The following is a 20773-nucleotide window of genomic DNA, read 5'->3' on the forward strand; positions in this document are numbered from 1 at the left end:
AAAAGTGAAAACCAGAAAGGTGAGGCTGCCTATTTTAAGACGTGGTGCTTAACTTCAAATAAACAATGGCAACGGCACTGCGCTCCAGTGCGTGCAGTGCTTTCCCTTTGAGGGTCAGAGACACCTTCATGAAAGATGAGTAAATATAAATGTCCTCCTCACATGGCAGGGAGAGTGAGGCACAGAAGAGGTGGTACTGCTGAAAATCAAACCTTTACAATGTTTTAGGTAGCTGAAAGGTAAAGGGGACTTTCTTGTAAGAAGTTTTGCCAAGTTTTGTAATGCTTGTTTGGAAAACCTGAGCTCTAGCCCAACTCCCCAGCACAGCTCATGGCATCTGATTGCTGCTTCCTCTAGCTGCACTCAAGTACTTTTTTGTTAGGAGGAATTTCTGAAACAAAACCTTTTCAGAGTGGGAGAGGAAGAATGTGTGCTCAGATGCTTTTCTCCTCATGGCTGTGAAAAAAAGATTTAATCTGGCGAGGGTGAAATCTTGAAGATTGAGCTATAATTATAAATATAGTTTGGGATTTTTGAAAAGGAAAAGGGAGATAAGAGACCAGCAAAAGCTGTCGGAGTCTCTTCCTCCTGTTTTTGTTCATAATTGTGTGTATAATCTCTTTGCCCATAACAAGATGTTAATCAAATCACCACCAACTATTTAAAACAACTTGGTTCTTTTTGCTTTAACCCTTTCACACCTTTGGCAAAACTATAACTGTATACCTTAATTTGTACATTTAAAATGTGGTTGCACTACTTAACCAGCTGTGTTTTCACTCTGTCATTTCAAATGCCTGTTTGTCGTTTGACTTTTGAAATTTGATTAAATGCATTTAAGGGAGGTGAAAGGGGAATACTCTGAATATGCAGAAGGCAGACAGAGGTTTGCATCCAGCTGAGGGTTTGCTGCCAAGTTGGGTGCTGAGCGCACACCCAGTCTGAGGAGGAGGAGTCTGCAGGTAAAGCAAGTCAGGAAGGGAAGTGAGTTTGGTCCAGCAGTGCACGCTTCTTTACTCAGGTGCTCAGCTGCCCTGCCTCTCTTGGTGGCATGTCCCTGGGATCCTCTGCCCTTTGATGCTGCTCCCTGGGCATCCCTTTGATGCTGCTGCCCTTTGATGCTGCTCCCTGGGCTGAACTGATGTGACAGCGAAGGAGGAGACAGCGATGGGCACTTGTTCATGAGAAGCATAAACAAGTCTCCCCTGCTGGATGGATCCAGGAGTTTGAGCCATCCCTTGGTCGGTTGCTGAATGGCGTGATCTGAAGTCATGGGTCGTTTTGTTTCTGCTTTCCAGGATCCAACCCGGGTGGTCAGCCCCGTTATTGACATCATCAACTTGGACACTTTTGCCTATGTGGCAGCTTCCTCAGACCTCAGAGGTGGTGAGTGAGCACCACGGGCCCCATCCTGTAGCGTGAGCGTGTACCAGCCCAAGGTGCTGGTCTTTGCACTGCACTACTCCCTCCAGCTGTCTTGCAAAAAGGGCATTAGCACTCCTTAGTGCTCCCTGGGCTGTTTTAAGTCTGGCTTGGAGATAGACAAGTGTGGCATGAGGATTGGTGTTTGCTACAATGGAAAAAGCAATCCGTTAGGATATAGGGTTGTGTCAAAGCCACCCTTTGCAGCACTGAAAGCCCGGCTGCTGAGGAGACTGTGGATGTCCAGACATCAAATGGTGGATGCAACTCTAGAGTTTATTAGTATGCCTATGTGCCTGTGCTATTTGTAGCAAGCAGTATCCATGAGAGCATGTATCTGTGTGCAATGGGAAGGGACAAGGAAACCTTACAAGGGTAAGGTTTCATCTGCAGCTTTAATTCTGACTTCTCCTGTTTTTGGAGTGCTTGGTTATGCAATGGTAATGCAATGTGTTGTTTCTCTTTCTTATGCAGTGTGAAATGCATTAGTCATTTGACTTGTCTCCCAAGAGTTTTATCTCCATTGGCCTGAGTCATTTAAAAGTGGAGAAAATATTTCATCCAACATAGATTTGTAGCCTGAAGGATTACATTTCATGCTAATCCATACCCATTTTTTATTTCCCCATGGTACTTCTCTACTTTGGTTTTAGGTTTTGACTGGAGCCTTCATTTCAAATGGGAGCAGCTTTCCCCAGAGCAGAAAGCCAAACGACTTGATCCTACTAAACCCATTAAGTAAGTCTGGAGAGGAAAAAAGGCACCTAAGGTACTTGGGGCAGGACAGGCAGCTTGTCTCATGCTGAGCCCCTGTGCCTGCACCCCCAGCCACGAAGTGCTGGGATGTATGGCATGGAGAAGGCCCAGTGTTGGGGTGCTCAGGGTCCCAGGAAGCTTACAGGAGAGCAAAGCCCTGCTTGTCCTGAGGATGCTGGCGTTAACATGAGCTTTCACTGGCTGTCCTCTGGGTCTGCCCTCCCCTCCCCCATGTGCCACCTTGGTGCAGCTTTTCTTACCTAATTCAAAGAATGAAAAATAGCCCTGTTTTGAAATAAAGATCACACAGCTAGTGATCACTTTTTAAAAGCCCGTCTGTATTGGCTCTGCCTTCTCCTCCACAGAATGGTGCTCTTAACAGGCTGGCTCCAGGCAAAAAAAGCCTGTGTGAGTACCATCATGTGAATAACCCCCAAGCGTTAAGTGCATTTTTGATGCTGAAGCCTACAATCAGGGCTGTGAACTTTGGGCTTGTAGGAGTTATGCTGACGGGTGCATTAGCCAGTCATTAAGTGCCAGGCAATTTATGATTGACAGGAAAATACTGAGGCAGCTGAAAGAAAGGTTTAGATGCTTTGTGAGCCATGTTGTCCCTGTTTGGTAAGAAAGAGATACACAGATAATGTCCTGATGATGGAAGAAGTGACAAAGGGAGGAGTTTCTTCTGCACAACCAGGTGCTGCAGCAGTATTTGAATGAGAACGTGTCCCCTCTTACCTCCCCAACCCTGCAGGACACCCATCATTGCTGGGGGGCTGTTTGTGATCAACAAAGCCTGGTTCAACCACCTGGGGAAGTACGACAACGCCATGGACATCTGGGGTGGGGAGAACTTTGGTGAGTCACCCTTCTTCTTTGTGCCCTTGTGGTGTTGGTTCTTTTTCCTGAGCCATGCCAGTTGGATTCGATGCCAATTTGGACTTGGCTTCAAGAGCTCTGCAAGGTTTCCCTCAGTTACATTCATAACTTAGAGTCTCAGGTAAGTAAGAGTTCTACAGCCATGACAGGTGGGAATTGGGCAATGGCTGGTGCTTAAGACCCCCTGCCTTCCATGCTACTTCGGTGTTCTACAGGGGAATGCCCTGAGCAGCAGTTTTCATCTTTAGTGTTACCGACAGATGAGAGCACACCACACATACTGTCCTGTGCCTTCCTGATCTTATATTTTCTCAAGAACAAAGCAAAGGCATGATGTCTGGTGTCTAATGATAACACTTCAAAGCCATGAATTGAGGCTTCAATGCCTCCCTGAATTTGCAGAATACCTGCATCAGTAGCTCCATTGGCACGCCGCAGAGTGGTGGCAAGGTATCAGGGCTTCTTATCCTCTGTTGCTGGCTGGCTGAGGGCTGCTAGGCTCTCCCCTACAACATCAGGTGTAGGAAAAAATTGAGCCTACCTAAATTAACTCACCCATGCCTGTTACACAGGGCAGATGGGCATTAGGAATGTTTCTGCATGCAAACTTGATCGGGCAGATGAAAGAGGTAGCAGTCTGTCCCTTGTCCCCTGAGTCAAGCTGAGCTGGATCAGGCTGGGCTGTTCTCTCTGAAGCTGCGGTGATGCTGCATGTCAGAGCAATAGACTGCCTCTGAAAGGAGGAGGTGACACTTGATGGCAGGGAGGGATATCCAAATCTGGCTCTAATAGTTCGTACCTCTGGGGAGTGTGGCTAGCAAGGAAGGCAAAATCTCATTTCTTAACACACAGCAGTGCTGTCAGCCATCCAAAGGAACAGATGCTGCCACTTTGCAGTAACCCATCCACTGCCTGGCACTGTTGTTTGCTTCACACTCCTTTTTCCTCCAGCATATTTTATTTATTTGTATCTCATTGCTCAGTTGGATTGAAGCTCCCTCGTGCTTTCTCTCTGTGGTGGGTGTCTAGCCACCAGTCTGACCCAAAGCATCTGCTCCGCTGAGGAAGCCAAGCAGGCACTGCAGCCTTCCCGCCTCCTCTGCTGAGCCAAGAGTCCAAACAAAGCATCTAAGAAGGCAACTAGAAATGAAGACGTGCTGCCTCTGACCCCCTGTCCATCTCTGCTTGTTGCTCTCTAATGGCAACCAGCACAGGCTGCTCCTGAGACATAAACAGTGCCAGAGCAGCCTGCCCCCTAGGCATGAGGGGAAGACCCACCAGCTCACACCTTGACAGCCATCCTTTGAGCAAACCTCAGCTAGCAGCAGTGCCAGAAGAGCTGATGCGCAATGTCTGCTGGTTCATCACCATTGCTACTAGTCAGGTGAAACCCTCCCAGATCCGACACCTTCTCAGAAGTGGTTCCTTGCCCTAGACTTCTCTGTGGCCAGGCTTGGCTGAGCACACAGGGAGATGCTGCACCACTGTTCATAAAAGCTTCTTGAAAGGTCTCTGACATAATAGAGGGAAATCTCACAGCTGCACTGGGTCTAAAACATGAAGAGCTGCCTGCATGTAAGAAGAGCTATCAGACAGAGGCCAGGCTGATCGGAATGCTCACACTGCTTGTATCTCCTGGGGTGGCTTGCAAAAGGCCACCCACAAGGAGACATCCCTTGTGGTCAGCTGGCCCTATGCTGTGCCTTTGGCGCTTGGGTCTCTTCCTCCTGGTGCATTTAGCTCTGTCTGGAGACCTTGTTTGTGTGCTCCTATGGACGGGTCCATGGGTCAGCCTTGGCTGCTGAAACTGTGCTTTAATTGCCTCTGCTGGGGCTGGAGCAGGACCTGCAGGGAATGCAATGTCTGGCACAGGGAGCTCAGGCTCCTTAGCATCCCCTGCCTCCCGAGCACCAGTTCACAACACATGGAAATCACCCCAGCTCACATTTTTCTTAGGATCCAGTGCAGGTCAGTTGTAGTGTGTCACTGCTTCTCTCCCTGCCTGAGCAGAAGTGCCAGCAGAGAGGAAAGTACGACACAATATCCACACTGGTCATACCCAGCACTTAGAGAAGTGATGGGGCTGTGGCAACTTTTGCCTGGGAAGAAGGAAAGGGGATTCTGGAAAGAAATGCTTCTCCTCCCTGCCACACTTTTCCCACCACAGCCTTCTCTGACCACTGCTGCCAGTGCATGGGGCACAAGCTGGCAAAAGCAATGGGCGTCCTCCTGCCTGACTCTTGTAGTTAAATGTGATGGAGCAGTGAAAAGGAATTGGTGGTTTTGGAGTAGAGATGTAGATCTGTGCTGCCAAAAGCTCATAAAACAGGGTGCACAGAGCTGCAGAAGCCTTTCCTTTTTATTTCATTTCTTTTCCGTGCTGGTTCTGTATAAGCAAGACTGTCTGATGATACAGCTGCAGATTCATATCTTCACAGCTTCTGGGACCAGACAGACCCCTTAGAGCAGCTGCTCTGCCTGCCTGTGCCACCTCAGAGCCGGTGATTTCATCCAGGAGCCCTGGTGTCAATTGTGGATTGTGCTGCAGGCATGTTGTCCTGCTGGAGGGGACAGAAAGGTTCATAAAGTTTCATAAAGATAATGACTGCTGTCATCATCAAAAAGCAGAGCTCATTGCCTCTCTTGGTAAACTTGGCAGCCCCTTGTAGGGAAACAGCTCTAAAGCAGCCAGCGCAAAATGTTTAAAAAACTGCATGGGTGGTTCTGTGCTGTGAGCAGGACTTATGTAAAGGAACTTACTCAATGTCTCACTCTTACCAGTGTGATAGATCCTGCCATGCTATAGACAGGTTTCAAGTGTGTGGACTTTAAACAGATCACAAGAAGCTTTGGAATGCACTTTTACAGGAATTGTGCCCCTCTAGTAATTGATTTACCCCAGTTTAATGTGGCAGAGGATGAGATGAGAGGTAATACTGGGATCCAGCCTGCTGTAGGGCAGAAACACAACATGCTGAAGCTGCCTCTCTTGTAGAAATCTCTTTCCGTGTGTGGATGTGTGGAGGTAGCCTGGAAATCATCCCCTGCAGCCGTGTTGGACATGTCTTCCGGAAGAAACATCCATATGTCTTTCCAGAGGGGAACGCCAATACATACATCAAGTGGGTGTTCTGGATTTGCTTTGTTTTTGTGAAGCAGAACAAGCTGCTGCCCTTGCAGGGAGGCAAGTAGGAAAGTTTGGTTGAAAAATTATGACATACCTATGGGTATGAATTTCCTGAGCCAAAGCAGGCCGGTACAACTGTCTCCCTTAGGATTTCTATAGTGTCAAGAATATGACAGAGGTAGAATACTTAACGTGGTTCCTTTCATCACAACAGAAATGAAGGGATGAGCCCTTTAGCTCCCTGAGCCCTAGCTACTGCAACAACAGATGTTTTAGATGCTAAGGTCATAAGAAAACACTTATAATGCCCTGAATTCAGGATGCCAGCCATGTCTATCAGTATGCAGTAGCCTTAGCTTGGGGCTGAGTGTGACTTAGCTGAATCAGAAAATATGGTTTGTGGTGCCTGTCAGCAAAGAGCAGAGTGACTGAGCAGGAGTGGTGATGGGCTGCACCTCACTAGAGGGCACTGAGGGAGCTGCCAGGATATTCCAGCTGACGGGGACCTGGCCTTACACCCAGGAACAGGGACCAAATTGGGCACTGCAATGAGCAGCTGAAATGGGCCAAGATCCTGGAAAAAAGCAGGTGAGGTAGGGGAAAGGATGATGGGAGCAGCTGGTAAAGTCAGGAAGGATTTTCTCATTTTTTTTTGAGCGCTAGGCTTAAAATGAGCTCTGTCATTTTAAGTAAATGACAGAGAAAGACACTGGGGGCATGTATACTTAATGCAGGGTTGTTTCCCAGATAAACTGCATTTGTATGTGCTCACGCACCAGGTGTTCCTTTTAGAGTGAATTTCCTGGTGTTTCAGTGAGCCAACAGAATTTGTGAGGGCCCAGGGGCTTGCAGCAGGGTTGCCACTGTCTTGGTCTCTCTGCAGTTTCCTCATGCTTTGAGTGTGACAGTGAAATGGGAGAGTGTAAATTACACCTCTTGGTTATACCTAACGCAACATTTCCAGCCACACAGTGTGGGGGACAGGAGGGAAACTCTTCAGGGTCACCAAAGACACTTCAAAAAGGTGGTGTAGAGGGGCAGAGGATGTTGCTGGCATCAAGGAGGAGGGCACAAATCTGAGAGACACCACAGGAGGCTTTTGCTTTTAATAGTGAAATAAGGCTCCTGCAAAAAAGACTGGGACATGGACTTCGCGTAGGCCTGAATCAACACCCAGGTGCAAGCCTTGGCATTTGTTCCCATAAACCCAAGAACAGGAGGGCAGTCTGAAATACCCTCAGCTTTGGGGAAGGCTCTGTCCAGACATAGACACTGTGACTGATGCTTGAACAAGAGCACTTAGACCATGGGAAGCACTACAAATCAGCAAGGGATTGAAAAGCAGTCTGGAGAAACTTATCCTAGGTATTAGGAGCTGGGTTTTGATTAACCTTACAGTATCTCTCAGGCTTAAACTTAATATAGTATATAGCCTGGGTGGCGAAGCAGTTTCTGTCAGCCTGATGCTCCATAGTACCTCTGTAACAGAGATGTTAACAAAAAATATCTCTGCTTTTCAGCCAGATAATGACTTTTTTCCACCCCGCCTCATGCTTCCTTAGTGTGAGACACAGTTCAGGATCCGACATGAAGCTGGGTTCATGTGTGGATTATCCTCTTCTGGGAGGCAGTGGCTTGGGCAGGACTACCTGACCAGAGGTGGGAGGATTAGCACTGAGAAACAAAGTCATTTGCAAGGAGAGTTATGGCCATCTGAAGTCAACTGAAAATCTCCTGAGGCTCATAAACCTGTGCAGAGATTTGTCCCAGTGAAATCCAGGGGTGCTAAGTAGGACAGCCCCTACAGGAGAGAAACAAATGAAATCCTTGGTTTTAATCTTTGGCAAATACTGCACTGCTCTTCAGATCTCCATCCCATCCATTAAATAAAACCCTGGCCTGCCTGGGAGATGGCACTTAAGAGAAGCTATGCTTCTGAGTGTGGTGGATGCAAAACATCCAGCTGAGCTGAAGATAGTGAATTCCCTGCCCAAGCTGTGACATGTTGTGTCTGGTGCCTGGACTAATGGGGAGGAGGAAGAACTTGATATTGAGGGCTCAACAGGCTCAAAGGTGGATTGGGTGAAGACAAAGACCAAGCTGAGGATGGAAGGAGAGGGAGTTGGAATAGCTGATACATAGAAAGTGTGGGTGACACCTCAGAGGCTTCCTTTGCTTCATTTGTCTTTTGTTGCCTCCTTCAGAAACACCAAGCGCACGGCGGAGGTGTGGATGGATGAATTCAAGCAGTACTACTATGCAGCCCGTCCTGCGGCCCAGGGGAGACCCTGTGGAAAGTAAGTGTCTTCCCCGCTGCCTGTGTCCTGCCAGCTGCAGTTGGATTTCGTGGTGCTGTCTGTCAACTTGCCGTGCAAACCTGCCTGCTTTGCTTCTGCAGTAACACTCAGTTAAATGCTAATGGCAGTCAGAAGCTACAAGCACAGCAATATAAAAAGGAAGTTTATATGTGATGCTACTTTGTCCTGATGAGTAAACCAAGTCACGGTGAGGGAAATGGAAACCTCCTCTGCCCATGTCCTATCCTTAATTTTAGTACAATTATTTCTGGTACCAGAGCTGAATTTTGGGGAGTGTCCAGAGATCATGCTGGCAGCTGAGTGTCATGAAAATCATCAGATTTTGGACCTAGTAAGAATTTAATGGAAAGGAGCAAGTGCTTAATATTGATGTAGTTTTCTATTCATCATTTGAACAGTCAGAAATGTCTCCATGTCAGGAGGATTGTATATATTTGTGTTATTTTCTCATTTTTATATGCTCTTCCTTTCCTTAGAATGTTTCCTTTGGAGAATAGCAGAGTTCAAATCCAAACTGAAATTCATTCTGGCTACTCTTCCATTTCCAGGATAAATAAATTGAAATCTTAGAGATTAACCTGTTTCCACTGAATTCATATCATCTTCCCGTCTGTCAGAGTGGGATGAAGTAGTAGCTCTGTCCTGCTCAATATGTGAGGGTGGAGAGAAGATAAGCTATGCAAAGGGAAGGTACTGGAGGTCATACCAGCTCCATGGGTAGAAGCTGGCCCAAAGGGGAGCTGGAGTTAGGGAGATGTCACTCTGTACAGCATGACACCTCAGCAGTTTAGCCCTGATTAATGTAACAAAGACATATATCACCATGTGATGATATCACCATGTGATGATCACATATTCTATGTGATTGATTTCTAGTGACTTAAAGGTGTATTTAAGTCCTCCTGTGAATCAAAGCCTTGTATAGTACTATAAACTAAGAGTAACTTATAATAGCGTGTATTAATTTCCTAGTACATAAATTAAGGCTTTTATTGCATATAGTATATAGCATACATTTGTTACTAATCATTTTTAAATGGCTATGATTTTTCATAAACCTTTTCAACTCCTAAACTCCAGACTCCGTGTTAAAATGGCAATATTATCAATATTGCAATATGCCAAATCATGGTGAGACCAGGTGAGACCTCCAAAGGACACAGAGATCAAAGCAATCAACCAAGCTTATGTAGAAGACAGCAGGAAACAGCCCTGCTGATGCTCTGGTGTTTGCTCTCTGTGCATATCTGTTGGGTTTTGGTGCCTTGAGTTTGACTCTCATAATCTCCATTATCACTCCACTGTATCTTCTCTCCTCAGCATCCAGAGCAGAGTGGAGTTGCGGAAAAGGCTGAAGTGCCATAGCTTCAAGTGGTACCTGGAGAACGTTTATCCCGAACTCCGGTATGGATATTGGATCTCCAGGGGGATCCCCCATCCTTGCTGCCAGAGACATTTTCTCAGCCCCTCCAGTCTCCACACCTCCTCCTACCCAGAGACACTGACACCTTCTCTTCGCGGCAGAGCATGGCAAATTTTGTGCATTTGTGATATTTTTTTTAAACACTGCTCATTCGCAGTGTGGCGTAGCTCATTTGTGATCCTGCTTTCCATAAGCAGTCTTAGCCATGGGTCTCCATGGCACAAGACCTCATTGTTATTAGAGTGTCTATGCTAGGAATTTATGACCTGTATTCAGGTGACTCTGCCTTACTCGTAATCTAGTGATTTGCTTAATATGCACTTCCCACAGCTGCTTTTGTGCAGATCCCTTTTAGTCACCAAATTACTCCAGGAACCGTTGCATCCATTACCTTAGTTGCTACCAGGAGGAGCAGAAAGGGTGCACAAGTTTTGGAGATACCTCCAGGGACCTGCTGGTGCAATGGCTGAGTGCAGAGTCGCAGTGTAAGAATGATTTATAGCCATCTTCTGGCTTTTTTCACCATGCATGGCATTGTGCAGCAGCACTGAAAAGGAATGCCAGAACTGTGCAGCAGTTTGTTATAAAGTTTCCCACTTCTGTAAGCTGAAGGCTGACCTTCGGCCTGCTCACAGTCTGTTCCTTGCTTCTCTATTTGCCTTGCACAGTTATTTATTCTTTCCTCTTATAAAGGCTGACCATCCATCTGTGAGTGCTGCTTCTGCAATGTCCCTGGCTATGCACCGCTTGCAGTGGTTTGATACTGAAATAGATCTTGCCGCTCATTCCCTGAATGTGAACTGGCACGGCAACACCCTCCTCACCCCAGTGAGCTTCCCTGGGAGTACACTACATGCCTGGGGGGCCAGGGATGATTTTTTTTTTTTTCCTCCACATTGTTCCCACAGGATTCCCAAGGAATTGCTGTATCAGACCGGGATGATCAGGCAAAGGCAGAGTTGCCTGGAGTCGCACCAGTCTGAAGTCCAAGAGTTGCCCATCTTGAGCTTAAATCCTTGCATCAACAGCAAAGGGACAGCAGCAACAGCACAGGTGAGAAGGCTGGAGATGCAGGCTCTGGTGCAGCTTCAAAGTGATTTCCTAAGTCTGCTAAAGTTCTGTTAGAGGGTTACCCTGCTACCAGTCCCTTTCCTGAGGGAGCATGTAGTTTAACCTCCTCGCCTCAGTAGAGGCCCTGGGCAGCAGCGGGGACTGTTGCCACAGCCCCAGTACAAGCCGGACAACTTATCTCTGTGCTAGTCTGCACTGAGCTCTTACTGTTGCTCATCTGCAGAGATCAGAGAAAGACAAAGAGAACTATAATTTTCTCTCATCTTTCAGCCTTATTTCTTTCAAAATGCTCTGAATTGCAATGGTATTTATAACTTCATAGTCTGTGTTCTCTCAATTGCCCATTAAACTATTGAGAATTTAATGAGGGTGATCTTGCTTTTTCAATCTGAGGCAAAAAAAAAAAAAGGGGGCGATATGAATCAGCATGTGTTTTCAAAAGCATATTCTAGGAAATGCTAGAGCTGAGAGCTGGCATATGTGCCTTACTGTGGAGTCACTGGAGCAGGACCCTGAGGATGTAGTTTCAAAAACCTGCCTTTGCTTCAGGCTCCCTTTGTGATTTTGGGCATGTCAGTGCATTCTCTCACCTTTCCCATTTATAAGAAGGGAGGATAACAATCACTTGCTTTTTTTTGGCGTGCCACAAAATTAATTAGGCAACAGTATGCTTACTTCCACTTGACTGTACATACGTAACCCTCATGGTTAAACATTCAAACCAGGTGCATATATAAGATGTTGCTGAAAATTTCCCTAATCTGGATGTGCAAACAAAGCACGTCAATATACGCATCTCTTTCACATGCGATTGAATGTCTGCCTTTAGTCACTAAAATAGTATGTTACAGTCTGGTAAAAAATAAACAAAAAAGACTATTTAAATTTTAGTATTTCAGGAAATATAGTGAATATAACTGCAAGTGCCATATAGTCACACTTACTACAATTTACCTGGTTTCCAGGTTTTAGAATTCTTTTTTTTTCTTCTAGTGCTATATGGACTTCTTACACAAACAGCAAGAGAAGTGAGCTAATGAGAACAGGTCATCATGTTTTGCAGGGCAACTTTGTTGAAGGAAAAATAAAATAGTGAAAATTGTAATTTCCAATAGGTTGAATGTTTTAAAAAATCTTTTTGGGAAAATCAGAATGGAAAATACTGCTTGAAGTATTTTGAAATACTGTTTCAAAATGAAATGGCATTGGTCTTTCTTGAGATACCGATTTTGTGATATATTACAATGAGAAATGCCATGCCACCAAGCTGGATTGTTTTATTCCCATCAAACACATTTTCTTTTGACACTTTAGTGGGAAAAAAAATCAGAATTTTTCATGCCATGAACTTTTTCATCTTCACATTCTGACTTTGCTGCTGTTTGCTTTACACTGGATGGCAACTCCATTTCTTGTGCATGTCCAGGAGTGCAGTCAGTGTAATTCTGCAGCAGAACAGAAAAATGCAATACAGACAGACCACCAAATGGCTTTACTAAGCAAACAGGCAGGAATAGAGAACATTTTTATCCCTTTCATCCTTCTGTTTCTTTCTGAAGTAGTACTTGTAAGCCACAGAGAACATTCCAGATGGAAGTAGTGTGTTTCAATTTTCATTGTGGTTAGCAGCTTATATTTTAATTGTACAATTGTTTCAAGACTACTTAAACTTAGGCATGACATGGGGGCTATAATCAAGCAATGGATGGCTACAAACTCTTCAGAAGGGATAGGTGAGGACTTGTGGGTGATGTGAAGGTTGGAGGTCGTCTTGGACACAGCAATCATAAATGAATAGTTTTTGACTCTTGGAAAAGTAAGGACGGGGGTTAGCAGAACTGCCACCCTGGACATCCAGAGGGCAGACTTTGGCCTGTTAAGGAGACTGGTTAATGAACATGAGCCGGCAATGATCCCAGGTGGCCAAGAAGGCCAACAACATCCTGGCTTGTATTAGAAACAGCGTGGCCAGCAGGTCCAGGGAGGTGATTGTCCCCCTGTACTCTGCTCTGGTGAGGCCGCACCTTGAGCACTGTGTTCGGCTTTGGGCCCCTCACTACAAGAAGGACATCGAGGCCCTGGAGCGTGTCCAGAGAGAGAAGGGTTACGAAGCTGGTGAAGGGCCTGGAACACAACTCCTGTGAGGAGTGGCTGAGGGAGCTGGGGTTGTTTAGTCTGGAGAAGAGGAGGCTCAGGGGAGACCTTACTGTACTTTACAATTACCTTAAGGTAATTGAGGTGGGGACTGGACTCTTACCCAAGCATCAAGTGTTAAGACAAGGGACAATGACCTCGAGTTGTGCCAGGGGAGGTTTAGGTTGGATATTAGGAGAAATTTGTTTGCTGAAGGAGTTGTGTGGCAGTGGAATAGGCTGCCTAGGGAAGTGAGTGAGCCGCCATCCCTGGAGGTCTTCAAGAAATGTGTAGGTGTAGAACTTAATAGCATGGTTTAGTGGTGGACTTGTCAGTACTAGGTTAAAGGTTGGACTAGATGATCTTAGAGGTCTTTTCCAACCTGACTGACTCTGTGATTCAATGATCACTAGGCTGTGTAGGATAGAGTATGCAGCAGTCCCAAATGCTGCTTAGTTTCGTATTTGTTGTAAGAAGAGCAATAACCTTGACTTTCAATATACTGAAGTCACATCTTGCTGTGGGTTGTCACAGCATAAAATCCCCGGAGAAGCCTCTACGCCACAGGACCCCTGAGGCCAATGTAGCCCATGCCCCTCTGTGGTAGAGTAGTCACAGAGAAGAGGCCTGGTTATGGCCCAGCAGGAGAGCCCAAAAGTGCCAAACCAGTGGCTACCCCTGGTGGCTAGTACGGCAAAACAGGCCCTGAAGAAATGACAGAAAGTTAGCAAAGAAATGGCTCTCTCTGGGGAATGTGGCAGTGTTGAAAAGGGAAAATTGTTCCCAGCATGACCACCAGTGACAGAGGGTTAGCAAATGCAAAAGTGTAGTCTTTTTATATGTTTTCCATTTTGGGGCCACTGGGATTCAGAAAAGAAACTTGCAGAGCTGTTGCTGTGGAGGAGAAGGTCTAGGAAATGGCAGGGCTTGTAGCTGGGCTGAACTGACAGAGCAGTGGGCTGCCCGGCAGCAGTGTCACTTCTGCACCTGGACTGCCACGGAAACCCTTTGCACTTTTCTTTCCCTCTCCTGAGATCTACCTGAGCCCACATTGCACACAGGGCCTTTTGATGAGCGGAGTGCTTGGGTATCCTTAGATGACCCATGCAGTCACACACTAACAGTCTTGGGAACTCTTTCCCTATGATGTTAAGAAAGTAGTAATAAGGGATGAAGTTGTTCCTGGCTTCTTCAGAAACATTTTTTCTCTGGCTGCTACCCTGGCTTTAGGGTACAGCTGACCTCTTGTTTGGCAGTGGAGCATGTACTGTTCTGTCACATAACACTGGGCTTGTATCAAGCTGCTCCTTGCTAGGCTGAGAGGCTACTATGCCAGGCTGAAGGTCACATTTTAAAATAGTTTCCTCATTTCTGAATGATGCTGAATAGCAGTGACAGGTGCCTGCTTGAATGATGCTAAATCCTTGAAAAATAGTCACAAGCCTCGGGTGTGGGTTAGTACTAGCTGGAGCTTCAGAGGAAGGGGATTGAGAGCATTGCTGCTTGTGGTGTGCAGCTGGTAGTTCTGCTTTCCCAGCCCACCCTCTTCCTCCTCACTCCACCACCATTTCAGCAAAAGCTGTTTTGTCTTTGAAAAGGCAAGAAACATTGATCAGTTTTACCTCATGTGTCTGTTTTTCCTTGGTGTCAGTGGTCAGCATATAACCCTGCTGGCATCTACAGGCCAGCCTGCAGCCCTAGAACCATGTTAGCTCCTTAAAGGTCTCTCTTAGGAGGACCCTGGGGCTGCCCAGTTCACCACAACCCCTGGGGTGCAAGGCTCTGCCATTGTTACTGCTATGCTGGCCACAGGAGTATTTGATGTGCCAGGGTTTAGATGATAAAGTAGTTTCTCCTGGGGAAAAAAGCAGAATTTTTCATCCCAACTAACACAAATAAGAGAAAAAGTAGGGTAAGATAAACATGTGTATGGCCATTTGCCTTTATTTTAACTCAAAGCTTTTCATGGATTCTGTGGTGTTCAAGTGCCTTTTTTTCAGACTTTCTCAATTTTATGTATCATTTTCTCAGGCTTTCATGTAGGGCTGAAAAGGGACAAGATAAAACTAGAACTAGATAAAAACATTTTCAGCAGGACTGGCTTCCATAAAAAGCCATTCTGTTGAAATAGAAGAGTCTTCTGAAAATCTTTCAGTTTAGATAAAACAGTAGCAGGACAGCCTGGGGCAAGGAGGGAGGATCCAATGTCAGCTGTTGAACTGATGCACATATTTAGCTTTGTGGGCATCATGTCTTATGATGAAGAGCTTAGGAGATGTTACCACCACCCTGTCTATTCCATGGACCTTTGTTGAATGAGAGGATGGTCCTGCCTTGAGACAGTGTGAATAATGGGATTGCATGAACAGAGCATGGCCTGGAAAAAAGCATAGAGAACCTCTGGGAGGAGCAGTCCTCTGTGAGGTGCTTCAGTGAAGCAAGCAGGTTACAGAGGTCAAGAAAATCCCCTCATTGAGAGACCTCTTTCATTATTTTTTTTTTTCAATGGTCTTGGGTATCTGGTCCCAGAGGTCCCAGTTGACTGGAAAGTGGCAAATGTTATTCCAGTTTTCAAGTAGGGCAAGAAAGAAGACCATGGTAATTACAAGCCTTTTGGTCTCTCTTCAGTGCCCAGTAAAATTATGGAGAAAATTATGGGAGTTACTGAAAACACCTGAAGGTCAATGTAGTCATTGGTCACAGCCAACATATGTTCACTGCTTAATGAACTTAATTTCCTTTTATGCCAATGTCACCCATCTAGCTGACCAAGGGAAGCCAGTTGATGCAATCTTTTTGGATTTCAGCAAAGCTTTCAATACTATTTCTCACAGTATCCTTCTGGAGAAAATGTCCAGCTAGATGAATACATAATAGAATGAGTGAGCAATTGGCTGATGGGTAGGGCTCAAAGTTTTATAGTAAATGGGGTTACATCATGCTGGTGGCCAGTCTCCAGTGTGGTTCCCTAGGCTTGAAGCATCCCTAGTGACCTGTCCTGATGCTTCTTGAAGTCAATGAGATTTGTGCTTGGTTTCGTAGGGGTCAGGATCCAAGCCAAAGTGTTTGCTTTCCAGGTATAGGAATATCAAGAATCATTCATGATTTTTCACCACCTCTCTTTCTTTTATTCCTCTTTGTAGGAATGGACATACACATACAACCACCAAGTCCGTCAGCAGCAGCTGTGCTTGTCTGTGTACACCCTTTTCCCTGGTTCCCAGGTGCTCCTGTCACCTTGCAAAGAAGGTGACAACAAGCAGGTGAGCCCTTTCTTTGACACCCCATTTTCTCTGAAGTTCCCTTTCTTTCAGCATAATACAGAATCACAGAATTGCTGGTGTGCTTTGACATCGTCTGGGAAGCACAGTCTGTCTGGAAGCGCAGACTCTGGCCTGTTCAGCCCTTTGTCTCTTAAATGAATGTGTTGGTAAGGATGTCTATTAGTGCAAGTGGTGATCTGGATACTTATCTGCAGAAGTCAAAGTGAAACTGGCAATTTAGTCCACATGGCTGCCAGTCAGCTGGCAGTTGCTAACATTTATCTGCAGTTAATCATTGAGCTGACATTTGAACCAGTGACCTGGGGTAAAAGCTGTTAGTAATATACTCACTTTCTGATGCCAAACAGAGGCTGAGCTTAAATGAGTGTGTTTCAGATGGGAGAAATGTTCAGCATGTGCTCTGCATGATGTAGGCTGGGGGAGCCCTGTACTTCCCAGCATCAGGCCACAAAGTAGTGGTGATGACTCTCTTAAAGCTGAACCAGTGTAGTAAAAGCATAAAGAGGAGGGGGCTTGTTCACTCATGTTTCTCCTCTTCTGTATGTCTCTCTGCAGCGATGGGGTAAAGTTGGGTCACACATTGAGCACATAGCTTCACGCTTCTGTTTGGACACTGAGATGACTGGGGACTCGAACGAGAATACCAAAGAGCTTGTCATCAATCCTTGTGAGAGCACAGCCATGAGTCAGCGCTGGGACATGGTGATGTCTTGACCTGCTTGAGGACTTACCCATCTGGGCCGGGCACTGAGACTTGCTACACACAGCTGAGATGCACCTGATAGCACTCACATGCAAAACCATTGGGGTCCCTGTGTAATGAGGAACAGGAGAAGAATCACTCAAATAAAAAGGAGGACACAGTGCTGCAGGTTGAACAACGGACGTTGATTGCAAAGCATGTAGCTGCTATTGGTCTGTTGGCAGTCATATGTTCAAAAAGAAGGGATGGCAAGAAACCAAAATGAAATGTTTTAGAGGGACACTCGGGGCTCCTGTGATGGGCCCTGCAGAAGTTCTGTGTGTACAATATTTATTAATCTCACTGGAAGCACAGATAGAACCTAGGACACCAAAAGGAGACTTGGACTCAAAAAAGCAAGCATGTCAATAGCTTTGGGGAATGAGGCAGGTGCATGAGGAGGGAAGCACTAAGGGACGCGAAGAAACAGCACCTGGGATCAAGTGGAAAATGCTGAGTTATCTTGCACTTTTTATTGCTGTGATTGAATTTGTCTTTTGCAGACAGTATGGGTAGAGCTGTGTTGCACATTCAAATTTGTAACCAATCCGTGGACATGTATGTACACAGACAGGGCAGTCACTTATGGTTATGGCCAGGATCTAGCTGTCGGGTGACAGAGTTGACCACCTCTGTACTGTGTATGGAGGTGTTGAATCTCTGAAGTCCAAGCAAACAGAGGATTCAGTTTGTGAGATTCAAGAATACAAACCTCTGTAAAGCCGGGAGGAGCAGCAGTAACATGATTATTTCTCATTTCTGAAGGACATGGTTGAGCCTCAGTCACTGAAAACTCCCTTACAATCTCGTTATATTTCTCCCACTGCTTCAAACAACCTGGAATAAGTAAAATTTTAACTCTTCTTCCATAAAAAAGTAATATTTTCAGCAACTAAAGATAATTGTGTCATCTTTGTGTTTCTCAATTTCCAGACTATGGAAGAGGGGACTCCCATGAAGTGCTGCTACCGAAGGAACAGGAGACTGCTCTGAGAAAGGATAGGTAAAGGAATTGCCTGGTTTTGTCTTCCAGGTATCTGTTGAAGTACTGAAGAAAGGGTTTAGGAATCCCCCAGTTGTACCTGAGAGTAGAGACCTCTGTATCACAAAATACCTCTCTCCCAGTGTCCTTCTATGTAGGAAATTATTTCCTTGGGTTTTAGAGATAAATTACTAATTAGAGGTCATGTCAGGTGCTATGGCTATGTGACTGCCGAAGGTGAAAAGGACAGAAGACCTCAGAAGAGGTCTTAAGGTAGGAGAAACCTGCCCTTCAGAGCAGATCCCACCATGGCAGCAGGTAACAGGTGGTGGAGCATGAAGAACATACAGCACATACAGCTTTTGTGTGGTAACAGCTCTTGAAGAGAAATTTCACAGGACTCCCGACTTGAAAAAAAATAACACACAGTTTGTGCCTCTAAAAGCCTTAGAGTTTAATGAAAATCCTGTCCTTTGGTCCCTGTGCTACAAGCTTTAGGTAAAATATCATAAGATTTTGAAGCCTTTGAGCCTTCAAATGCTTTCAGAATGCCTTCTTGAATAAATTGCTGGCTTTCAGAATTTTACTGTTCAGTTTCTCCTCCCTTTGCACTAGGAGAAAGGTGTATGTGTAGATCTCCCTGGCTTTAAAGGCAGAACTAGCTTAACTATTTACAAAATGTTGGAGTGTATACTTTCTATGTGCTGTGGTGATCACTGCGATGGAGTTAAGTTACCATTTCATGGTGGGATATTGCATTGTTTCTATGTCACCACTTTGCAAAGGAAAAGGGAAGCACTTAAAATGAAATGGATCCATTCCACAAGGCAGGGAAGTGACCCTGTGCTCCTATTTAATTGAACCACAAAAATCACATTTACTTTTCACGCTGATGATGACAGCCATGCTCTAACAGTTCCCTGTCTAGTGTTAGCAAGGGAAATCACCTCTCAAGAGCTTGCAGCTTAACATGTTCACACCTGTGCCATGCCTGCAGCCTCGGTTTGCCAAGCAGCTGGTGCTTTGATTCTGAACATCTAGAGACAAAATGCTGCTGCCTTGCAGCTGACCCAGCCTTTAGCTGGACACCTTGGCTTCAGTTTTGAAGTCCAGCACCCAGTGGGCACACCCGCTGGTTCACATTCAGGTGAGCATCAACCAGCACCCCCAAATCCTTTTCCTCTGCACAGCTTTCCAGCCACTCTGCCCTAAGCCTGTAGCACTGCATGGGGTTGTTGTAGCCAAAGTGCAGGACCCGGCACTTGGCCATGTTGAACCTCATCAACCCAACCTGTCCAGGTCCCTCTGCAGGGCCTTCCTACCCTCCGGCAGATCAACACTTCCCCCCAACTTGGTGCCATCTGCAAACTTAGTGAGGGTGCACTCAATTCCCTCATCCAAATCATCAATAACGATATTAAAGAGGATGGGACCCAACACCGACCCCTGGGGAACACCACTGGTGACTGGTCACCGGCTGGATGTTGCTCCATTCACCGCCACTCTCTGGGCCCAGCCGTCCAGCCAGTGCCTTACTCACAGGCATGGCAGGGAGCTTCTCCACCAGTCTAACTCCTGCTCACACTCCCAGATTGTCCCTAATCTCTTCACCTCCTCCCTGAGCTCTGTGACAAGGGTGATCAGATCCTCCACGTGCTTACACCTCAGGCAGGCAGTATCTCTGTCACCCACCACTGGCAGCAACAGGCAGAGGCAATCCCTGCAGCTGGAGACCTGAACCTTGAATTGGGAAACGCTTTGCACGCCGTGATCCCCTGCTACACTGCGGAATGCATCTGCCCTGGAGGCCCAAAAGCTACCACGTACCTAACAAACCTAGGGAGCTGCAGGTGACTGTGTCTTACGTGTCTGTTGGCATAACCCTTGGACTACAGCATGTTTCATGGTCGAGGAAGTGAGATTAGCCCTGTGAATCAACAGTGTTTTGGGGGAAGCCTGAGGTATCATGCTGACTCCTGGGAAGCTTAATACAAGGAGACAATGAACTGGTAGTTTCCTGAGCTAGCCCCAGTATGGCATTTAGCAAATCTGCCTAGCATCCCTAAAAAAAAAAAGATCCTGCATTGTGTCAAGGGAAGGGTTAACTGCTACTGAAATCCAACTCACGCTTTTAGTTTTATTTAACTTACTAAAATACACTGGAGACAGATGAACATTTTTGCTTTGTATTTGTTACCTCCCTAGACATTTATTATGACGCTGTGAACTGATATATTTGACCTTTCATAAGCATATCTAGATGGGCTCCTATGTCTCTACCTCTTAAGCCCTAACGTTGTTAGGTAGGAATGCTTTTTGGTAACGTTTTTGCATTGATTTGAACAAATAGAAAATAAATTAGGAAATATGGTTCTAATCTTGGACATTGAGTTTTGTGACAGGCTTTATTATCTTTTATTATGATAAGTCACTTCTTGTGCCTTGGGGAAATCCCCTGTGAAAATTAGACTCAGCAGGAAACTCAGGTCTAGAACATCTACTGCCTGTTAATGAGCCAAGCAAGGCTATGCCAACACAACAAAAAGCACCTTAGCCTTCCCCTCCCTTTCCAAAGGAGATCCGTGTTCCAATGGGAAAAAAGCTATATGATTTTAGTTGGGCTGGGGGAAGTCTTA

At 45.8% G+C, this 20773-nt stretch overlaps 1 protein-coding gene across 2 annotated transcripts in view; it reads left to right on the plus strand.

The window, feature by feature from the left end:
• Nucleotides 1-18556, plus strand: part of GALNT14 (polypeptide N-acetylgalactosaminyltransferase 14) — a 67426-nt gene extending 48870 nt beyond the window's left edge. For both annotated transcript variants that reach the window (XM_035321926.1, XM_035321927.1), the window contains 9 exons: nt 1299-1386; nt 2076-2160; nt 2933-3036; nt 6053-6179; nt 8389-8481; nt 9823-9906; nt 10834-10978; nt 16273-16392; nt 16969-18556. In XM_035321926.1, coding sequence (XP_035177817.1) covers nt 1299-1386; nt 2076-2160; nt 2933-3036; nt 6053-6179; nt 8389-8481; nt 9823-9906; nt 10834-10978; nt 16273-16392; nt 16969-17127 — 1005 coding nt within the window. In that variant the 3' untranslated portion in view covers nt 17128-18556. The remainder of the gene's footprint in view (nt 1-1298; nt 1387-2075; nt 2161-2932; nt 3037-6052; nt 6180-8388; nt 8482-9822; nt 9907-10833; nt 10979-16272; nt 16393-16968) is intronic.
• Nucleotides 18557-20773: the final 2217 nt, after the last annotated feature.

Source organism: Oxyura jamaicensis, chromosome 3, assembly GCF_011077185.1.
Source record: "Oxyura jamaicensis isolate SHBP4307 breed ruddy duck chromosome 3, BPBGC_Ojam_1.0, whole genome shotgun sequence".
Lineage (NCBI taxonomy): Eukaryota > Metazoa > Chordata > Aves > Anseriformes > Anatidae > Oxyura > Oxyura jamaicensis.